General features: G+C 39.0%; 1 protein-coding gene across 1 annotated transcript; it reads left to right on the top strand.

Moving 5' to 3' along the window:
• Positions 1-3,723: 3,723 nt before the first annotated feature.
• lipea (lipase, hormone-sensitive a) lies at positions 3,724-9,673 on the top strand. Its single transcript, XM_088318775.1, has 11 exons — positions 3,724-3,826; positions 5,409-5,659; positions 5,753-6,037; positions 6,133-6,223; positions 6,296-6,441; positions 6,549-6,734; positions 6,827-6,979; positions 7,079-7,223; positions 7,616-7,843; positions 8,100-8,491; positions 8,765-9,673. The coding sequence occupies exons 1-11, from the start codon at positions 3,811-3,813 to the stop codon at positions 8,996-8,998; spliced, it is 2,127 nt and encodes a 708-aa protein (XP_088174901.1). The 5' UTR covers positions 3,724-3,810; the 3' UTR covers positions 8,999-9,673.
• The last annotated feature ends 322 nt before the right edge of the window (positions 9,674-9,995 follow it).

Here is a 9,995-nt window from a genome sequence, read left to right as displayed (position 1 = left end):
CCATCTTGATGCTTGGCTGTCTCCTCCTACTTTCTTCCTGGCTCAGCTAGTTCGTCCACTTTATTCAACAGAAGATTCGGTGGGCTCATCACTCCTTTATTGCCACAGATGGTTTATATGCTTTTTTTACTTCATGTTATAGTTGTTAAGTTACTCTATAACTTCACCTGCTATTTTAAAATGGACTTTGAAGTTGCCTAAATGTGTAAATTCCCTTCATTGTTCCTAATGCGTTTGATTCGTCTTATTTTTGGAACATACATGTAGCTGGAGTTGTAAAATATGCAAAGGTTGGAGCTCCAAAGATTTAAATTAAATTAAGATAATAAAATCCAGTTTGTGAGAGAAATCTAAAAATGCCTCACCTGGTCACTTTTTATAATATATAAAACCTGTGTGTCATTTGGCCTTCTAGTTTATATGCAGTATGTTTTGATTTACTCCGAAAGCAGAGATGTTTAACAGCTTTCTGGCTGAATTATAAAAATTTGAAGGAATGGACCAGTGAGGATGGTCCATTTTTCACTCCAAAAAAATGTCTTCAGTGTAAGACAAAAACAACAGTTTTAGTTAAACCATCAGGTTGTAAAGTTGTTACCGCTGAATGAAAAAGAAATCCCAACAATTGTACATGTTCCAAAATACACATCAAACATACAAGACTTCCTCAATGTTGTTGTTTCAAGTCAATGTTTGAATTTTTGTTTCCTGGTGATATGCACGTGCAGTGGTTAAGTACAACTTGATGAAATACTGTCATATAATTTTTTACTATTATTTACATAGTGGCACAATTGCGACTCCTTTCCTGTGCCACCATTTATTTTGTTTACAACTTCTGAGAGGGCTGGTGAATGAACAGATATTGAATTAAAGAACAATTATGCATGTGGTGGATTGACCTGACAGTATAAAGTGTGGGAAGCAAAAATTATTTATTGGACAAAGGCAAATGTGCTGATAGTGTATTGGGACATAATGCTGTTTTGTCATGCAAAACTGAAAAAATAAAAATAAAACGAGCTTTTTTCGCCACGATCCTCAAACACAAAAAAAAGTCACTTTGACGCAGATCCAGACAGAGAGGACAAAGATTTTGCCCTGTTACGTTCCTTCAGTGCGTCAACCCAACATTGAACTGAAGCAAAAGACATCCAGCCATGCAGAGCGCCGCACACTCAGTTCCATGCTGGCGTTCTCCTTCATCAACGGAAGCTGCTTGCACGCCAACTCTGTTGACAGTTTACGAGTAAACTCGATGCATCGATTGTTAACCTGCCTTTAAATGGACAAAAAAACCAAGTGTGTCTGGGGTCAGAGGTCATTAGCGGTTGTTTTAACCTTTCAAGTTAAACCTCAACGAATGTCACGTTAAAAAGTGCATTAACTCATTCACTACCATTGACGGATATAGACGCCAAAAAGTACATTTAGTTAATATGAATAATCAAATTTAGGAGTCAAAAAATGTCTTTCTCAGAAAACCAGTAATATGCATCAAGTCAATTTATGAAGCATCTATTCCCCGAAATGAAAATACTCAAATAATTTACTAAATCCACTCTGACGTGTAATTTATCCCGAAAGTTAGTGAGGGAAAGGTAATCAAGTAAATGTAGGTCAGGGAAACATTAATATAATGCTAAATGACAATCACAGTGAGTCAAATTTTATCGGCGAAAAAAGCTGAGTCACAAAACAGTAGCCACTATCAGATAATCGTCTACCTGGAATTCAAGGAATATGGATGGAATTTCCCAACTTCCTGAAGAATTACTTCCTGTATCTGTAATTGATTTACTGCTTGCCTAAGAAAATACCATTATTACTTTTTAGTTCATAATATTGACGCAATACAATTTGTCCATTCTGGACCAATCAAGAACCGTCATTATTGTTAATCTTTAAAGATGATGCGTTCAGGGACAGCATTTGCGGACAACTTGCCAGAACAAATGAAAAGGAATTTCCTCCACACCTTGATGTATCGGATGAGGAAAGGGCTCCCTTATTTTGTTGACAATGTCAAATTCCAGAGTAGTGTTTGTTGGACGGGCCGCCACCTGCATGGAGAGCAGTTGAAATGGAGGCCTGTGTTTACAAGTTGACAGTTTCAGTAATTGTCATGTTGAAGCAACATGAGCTCAAGAAGGTCACCTTTGAAATGCACGCCATCGGATATAATTTGATTGAATCCTTTTAACGCATTTTGAATCTTTGCTCATTTGGGTTTAGTTAATAACACCTGAGCAGATGGACAGAAATTCTGTCATTTGAATGCCTCTGCTATTTTATTTGAAATAATCAACTGATTGGTGTAATATATGAGTCAACGTCAGTTTTAAATTCGCTATTTGTATTTTCATCCTTTCTTTAATGCACACGACTTATTGAAAAACAATGACAAACATTGTGTGATTTGCCATGTTCTTCAGTCTAACTAATTGCATTAAAACGGAAATTAATATGACGGCACCCGTGAGAAGAGAAGGAACATGTGCTAAGTCACCCCAAAGAATTACACTGTATGGTACAGCACCGCAAACTACACTCACAGAGACGAAAACTTCTCACACGGTGATGTAATAAAGTGAGCATAATTATATTTCTGAAGGCAGAATTTTGTATATACTGCAGCTTTTGTATCGGGATGTAATTTGAATGAGCTGGCACTCAAAGTATAAAACTTTCTGATCTTGAACTGATGCAATTAAACGAATCCTCCTCACTTACATAGTTTAGTAGTATTATTATTAGTGCTGTCAAGCGATTACATTTTGTAACCAATTCATCGCAAGAAAATCCGTAATTAATCGCGATTAATCACACCATTCAACTATTTTTTGTGAAGCTTGTAACAGATATAAGTGTATTTTAAATCCAAGGCTGTCCAAGAAGTAAAGTAAATAAAACTGAGTTAAAATATTTAATTGCGTTAATTTTTTAAATTAATCTAGAGTTAACGTTTTAATTTTGACAGCCCTATTGTCATGATTGATTGATTGATTAATTGAACCTATAAACACATTACAAGATAAAAACAACAATTGGAAGGAAGAAAGAGGAAGCAAATCATCACGAGATGTCTTAGATCAACTCGGTTTGCATGGTCAAAAAGAGAAGGAAGAAGTACAATACTTATCTAAAGATTCATATCAAATGATTACACTGGTTGATTATTTACACACAACGAATTAGGCCATCTTTTCTACCAGGTTCACAATAACTAAATGTGTACGTATATGTTATTCATATTCATACATACACATTTATTATCACAATTACTATCAACAAATATAACCATTATAATTACATACAATATTCATATAATACTGCACATCTGATGATGTCAACAACGACAATTCGTATTTTTTTTATTTAATATAAAAAAAATAATACAAAGTTTTATCATGATAATAAGTCAAAAATAATAATGACGATAATAATATAAATAATGTGAATAATAACTAATAATATTAATTCATAATTAATCATTATAATTATTTTATTTTATTTTATTATTAGCATTTGAGCATTTTAGAATCAGTAGGGGAAAATCGAGACAAGTTTACTTGCATCTCTAATAAAAAATAAAAAAAACATCCAATTAAAAAATTAATTAAAAAATATAAATTAATTTTCATAAAGTTCTACTTGTAGTACTGTATTAGTAGTATATAGAAAAATCCAAGCAAGCGACGGTGGTGTTTGCGGTTTGTTATGCTAGCTGGGAGGTCGCTCACATGACGCTACCCAGAATTCCCTGGGCGAGCTGTCGTTCACCGACGCCCAAGTGAGGAAGAAGCGACAATGCCTGTTTCTGTCGGTAAGTCAAATCAAACATCGTTTTCGTTTCTGGCTCGGCAATGAAGAAAAAAAACGTCTTGACGCAGAAAATAACCAACCAGGCGCTTCCTTACGCTGTTTTGCGTGCCTTCGTTATGACGCAACTTGTTGATCCGGGCGGCCAGCAAAGTTTTCGCTCCGTGGAACATGCGCGCTCATCAGCTGGTGAAAACATTGTTTTTGCTTGATGACTTGTGAGTGTATTTTCGAGACACAGTAATCGACAAAATAAAAAAAGGTGAGCGGTAATGCTTCGTGCTCGTGTGGTTGACACGTGAACAGGTGAGAGAGGAAAATGATACCGGCCGCTATGACAGGGACAGCGAATTAAAAGTTTGAGGTCAAAGGACGTTTTGGTGGAGAGATACGAAAGGTACGGCAAGAATTAGTTGATCAAAAGTCGAATTGAGGTTGTCGTCGTTTTTGTTGATGTTTTGCGCGTGCGTATTTTTCAAGCGGTTATTTTCGTGTTTGACATAATTATTTGTTGAGGCTCACAGGAAGCTTCTTATCCTCATCTTTTGTTTGTTTCTCCTTACATTGCACACATAATGATATCAATAAATTGATTAGTCTGGAAAATGACTCTGCTCAACTGTAAATTTTAATCAGAGATGCCTTTATGTGTCTCTAAACGTACTTTTGACGCTGATTTAAAAACATTTCCTTTTTTTCTAGCACAACCGTCTCAGTTTGTTTTTAAACGTGACCTATAAAAAATTCTGCAAAACAGATTTGACTGTTTTGTCATCCATAATTGAGAAAAAAAATCCACCTGCTGCCGAACCTCACACTTACTTCATAAATATTACAAAATATATTACTGTATTGCACATTATTTTATTGTTACAAAAACCCACGCGGGAGAAAAACCAGGGTGCAAAATAATAATCCAGAAAAGTTTACTTGCATATGGGATTAAAAGAAATGTAGTAAAGATAAATTGACCAGTGTTGCCAATGAACCCATCAACCCAAGTGTTATGCCATCAAGTCCCCTTGTAAACATTTTACTGCGTGCTCCAGACTCATGAGTACCTTCAAAAAGTATATTTGATTTTTCAGCCAGTTGCTTTACAGACTACAGTCAGTTTAATCATTTATATTGCATACTTATAACTGAAGCGCTACGCTATTACAGCGCAGGCTAATGCATACGTTATTTATTTTATTTATTTCAAAGATTTATAGATTTAGATTTATTCATTGGCGTAATTTTTTTTCTTATTTTACACTGTCAAAGCTAGCATCATACAGACAGTAGATTTGTTCCAAAAAATGTCAAACAAAGCGTGATCTTAATTCCTCTTGGGTCAGCAAATAATGGCCTCGTTCCAAAGTGCCTTCCTCCGACTTGGCGAGATAACAAGTCTGTTGTCAAAGCCAAGAAGTGACTTGTTGCCGTCAAACAGATCATTATAGGCTTGTGTTTTCACCCAAAGGTTAACAGTCCTTCTATTTCAAGACACAAGAGCGATCACGTGACGTAACCTCAAGCTCGAAAGACGCATATAAACGAGGTTAAAGTTTTATGAGGTCCTCCTGTCTCTCTTTGATCCGCAGCCTCCGACATGGATTTCAAGGTTGCCTTTTCAGCCTTGGAGGCCGTGTGCGAAGAAAACATTTCCGCTTTTTGTGACCCCTCCGCCGATCTTGCCTTTGGCCCTGTGACCCAACGCTTGGTGATGTGTATGAAAAAGATTCAGGAGCACGCTCGCGCTATTCAGCCTTTGATCGTCAGCTTCACGACCGTCTACCACCATTATGACTTTGACGCACAAACACCTGGAAATGGATATCGCACTCTGATCAAGGTATGGAACGACGTATCTCACGCCAAACCTGAAAGTCAATTATAATGTGAAGCGTATCAACATTTAGCACTTATCTTCGAATGTGACTTCCAGGTGTTGCTGTCATGTCTTCTGCACATCCTCCACAAAGCTCGCTACATCGCCTCAAACCACAAAAGCGCCTTCTTCCGAGCGGACCACAACGCCTCCGAGATGGAGGCCTACTGCAGCGCCCTTTGCCAGCTGCGAGCGCTGCTCTACCTCGCCAAGCGGCTGATCAACGACAACGATTTTGGCCAGCTCTACTCCCTGCGGGACCTCGACCTGAGCCACAGATATGTGCAGGAGTACAGCTCCATGCACAAAGCTTGTTTCTACGGACGCTGTCTTGGCTTTCAGGTCCGTCGCCGCTGACTGAATTGATTCTGCGGAGATGTTAGAATTAACCAGACGCTACCGAAATGGATTTGATCGTAATTTTTCTCCTTGGACAGTTCTCACCAAGTCTTCGCCCGTTCCTGCAGACTATCGTCATCAGCATGATCTCATATGGTGAGACTTATAGCAAACAGCAAACTGGTCTTGGTGAGTCTTTACAATAATTTACCATAGTCCATTTGGAATGTGTTCATTTCATGACTTGTTTTGTTTTGTCAGGTTTAGCGGCGCTGTCACTCCTCACATCAGGAAAGTACGTCATTGATCCAGAGTTGCGCGGCGCCGAATTCGAACGCATTACTCAGAACCTGGACATGCAGTTTTGGAAGTCCTTCTGGAACATCACAGAGTCCGAGCTTTTAACAGTAGGCAGGGTCAAATGTTTTAATCCTTATTGCATCGAGTATTTATCTTTTTTTTTCTTCTTTTTTTTTTAACCGAAGTCCAAGATTTCATGTTGCTCTCTTTTCAGGGCTTGTGTCGAATAGCCTCCTACCCCGTCCAGTTGAACCTCACGCTAACGATACCTCCCGTTCAATTACGCCTCCCCCTCTCATCGGACCCGAATCTGTCTACTACCGTGTCCCCTCCGCTGGCCCACTGGGGTCCCGGCCCGGTCCACATGCGCCTCATCTCCCATGAGATTCGACAAGGGCAGGTGAAAAAAAAATCTGAAAATTCGCAAGATGTAACATTTCCCGAAAGCGTCACGGTTCGTTGCATGTGAGTGCTTATATTCTTATTTTGCAGGACAGCGAGGAGCTCTTGTCTTTTTCTCGCGGCGACCCACCCTCTGTTTCTGCTTCCAATCTCCCATGGGTGCAGAAGCAACCTCTATCCCCGTGGTTGCTCATTCACTTCCACGGAGGAGGATTTGTGGCGCAGACGTCCCGATCACATGAGGTACATTGCGTCACTATTTCTTTTTATTCCCCGCCATGAGGCGTACCACTTCATTTAACGGTCTATCTAAAACGCTTTTCATGTCTTCTTTTGCATCAGAATTATCTGCGAAGCTGGTCGAAGCGGTTGAATGTTCCCGTTCTTTCTGTTGACTACTCACTATCGCCCGAAGCACCTTTTCCTAGGGCGCTGGAGGAATGTTTTTACGCTTACTGCTGGGCCTTGAAAAACTGCCGTCTTCTAGGTTCGTATTTGACTTCTGTCATCACAGTAAATTAAATTAAATTAAATTAAATTAAATTAATAAATAATAATTAAAAAAAAGGAAGAAGTATTCTATATTTTTTTAGAATATTCTTTAAAAAATAGAATAAAAAAAATCTATAATTCTATAAATATCTAATAATCTGTTATATAATATATAATTCTATAAAAATCAAAAAATCTATAAAAAAAAATGTACATATAATATTGGTAGTTTTCTATTACTGCCTAAAGCTGAGAAGACCTCGCTCAAAGTCTCTGTTCCAAGTTCTGTGTGTATTAAACTGTTAGCCCTCCAAATTAATCAGTACCCAAGAATTAGCTCTCAAGTTCAAAAAGCTTATTATTTCACTCCGTGTGCTTGCGTCCCAGGTTCGACAGCAGAGCTGGTCTGCCTGGCAGGAGACAGCGCCGGCGGCAACCTCTGCATTACCGTGTCCATGAAGGCCATGACGTGTGGCATCCGAGTCCCAGACGGCATCATGGCGGCCTACCCTGCCACCTTGCTCACCACGGACGCCTCGCCCTCCCGCTTGCTCACGCTCATTGACCCGCTGTTACCCTTTGGTGCGCTTGCAAAGTGCCTCAATGCCTATGCAGGTAGGTTTGTGCAGCATTAGACGGATGTTCTTTCACACATCATTTAACCGGAGAGGACTTAATGATGATGCCTGAAAACATAATAGGAATGTCTTTGTGTGCAAACCGAGTATTGTGGACATGAGGTGTACCGTGGTAGGGTGAGGGTAATTATATAATGATTTATTTCGATTTTGTAAAATGTACCTATGTGGTTTATTATTTCTTGCTTGTCTTTTTTTTTTTTTAAATCATCCAACCACTCTTCTACCCATAGGTGTGGACTCTCAGACTGTACAGCCTGCCGTTGGAGGCAACAGTCTGAGGGCTCTGGGCAGAGACACCACGGCGCTGCTCAGTGATCTCACTCATGGTGCCTCCAACTGGATCCAGTCCTTTCTGCAACCCATGTGGCCCGTAAGCAGCGGCCACGCAAAAGAATCAAGAAACGGAAACTCCACAAGCAGAGACACACACAGGAATTCAAGTCGTACCTCGACTCCACACTCCCAATGTCATCTGGATTACCCGGAGGGCTTTGAGCCCCTGCGCTCCGAATGCCTCGCAGTTGTCCAGCCGACCTCCTGCCCAATCATCAGGAACCCTTTTGTGTCACCGCTGCTTGCGCCTGACAGCCTTCTACGAGGCCTGCCGCCTGTTCACTTAGTGGTGAGAGACGTAACTTGCTCAATCCCTTATGTGAACAATTCAGCACTTTAGCTGAGACTGCATCAGAGCACATCTAACATTTTATGTTCGTATGTATAGTTTGAATTTTTTATCTTTATATCACTGTTGCAGAGTTAAACTGATTTGAAATAAAAATATTAATTTTGGTATAGAAAGGCTACTATTTTAAATCGAGAACAATACAAAAGGGCCAAAAGTATTTTTTTTTTCTCATTTAATTGATTTTTTTGACCTGCGTATGTTTCCACACAGGCCTGTGCTCTGGATGCTTTACTGGATGACTCCGTCATGTTCGCCAAGAAGCTGCGGGACATGGGCCAGCCTGTAACCTTGACAGTGGTTGAGGACCTTCCGCACGGCTTCCTCAGCCTGTCGCAGCTCTCCAAAGAGACCGAGATTGCCGCAGAAATCTGCTTGGAGAAGATTCGGGAGCTTTTTCAGCAAGCAAACAAAAAAAATGATTCTTATGAAGATAGAAGAGATTAATCACACTCCGATTCATCAACAGGATTATTTTTTTAGGTGTCTTTTCATGAGGAAGGAATGAAAAGAATCATTCTACAATTCTTTGGGACAGTGAAATTTCAATTCATGCCCAAATGTTTCTTCTGTCAGAGTCACTGAAGTATTTAAATGCTGTTTTTTGTTGTTGTTGGTTTTATAATCAACAATTGATTGTGTTTCCCTAATGTTTGCATATGAGAGAATTGCACATGCGATTTGGTGTTGATGAAGTTTTAGTGCCTTTTTAAGAGTGCATGTACAGGACTGTAATAGCACACAAGCTTTCCTAACATTCCGAGATTAATGGTTTACCTACAACACAAAATCGTTTACAGATTATTCGATTATGTAAAATGTGAATAATATTGTGGCAATCACAATGTTTTGTTCAGCAGTGAAGTTGTTTGATGTACTGTAAATATATCTCTATTTATTACAGTGTAATATTTAAAGCCTTATTAAATCAAAAAAGGCAATACTGTCCTGTGGTTAAAAGTACTTGTATTAGCAGTTTCATTTATAGCGTATCAAGAAGGATTTCAACCTTGTTTAGAGAAAGGATGTGATTAGTAATTATTGGGAGACCCTGTATTTTTATAAACAGAACTAAATTGAGGATATAAAATGGAATCCCCTGTGATAATTCCACACAACTCAGTCATGTATTTGAAATTCATTCGGGACTTTTTGCAAATATTTTTTTTTTAATTTGCCATGTTCCATCCGCTTAAAGGATTTACAAAAATGGTAGGTGGCCGGGACTATTCTGTCAGAACAGTGGAAGGTAGATGACTGCACTGACTTCATATTTATTTTTATGTTGTTGTAATTGTTTTATCCAGTTTTTCAATTAACATTTGCAGGACTTTTATTTACCCAATTACCCAATGCTTCCTGTTGCAGTATTCTAATTCGACACCAGGTGTCAGTAGCGTCTTAACGTCGCATGCGATAAACAGACGCAAGAGCAAGACGACGA

Source organism: Idiotropiscis lumnitzeri, chromosome 16 (assembly GCF_059441095.1).
Source record: "Idiotropiscis lumnitzeri isolate Australia: NSW breed Sydney's pygmy pipehorse chromosome 16, RoL_Ilum_1.0, whole genome shotgun sequence".
NCBI lineage: Eukaryota > Metazoa > Chordata > Actinopteri > Syngnathiformes > Syngnathidae > Idiotropiscis > Idiotropiscis lumnitzeri.
This window is presented reverse-complemented; position numbering and strand designations above follow the sequence as displayed.

What these genes read in the sequence shown, in the direction of transcription:
- lipea (XM_088318775.1), top strand. An exon ending in ATGAGATTCGACAAGGGCAG is followed by an intron (nt 6,735 to 6,826) that starts GTGAAAAAAAAA and finishes CTTATTTTGCAG; the next exon opens with GACAGCGAGGAGCTCTTGTC. An exon ending in GTGCCTCAATGCCTATGCAG is followed by an intron (nt 7,844 to 8,099) that starts GTAGGTTTGTGC and finishes TTCTACCCATAG; the next exon opens with GTGTGGACTCTCAGACTGTA.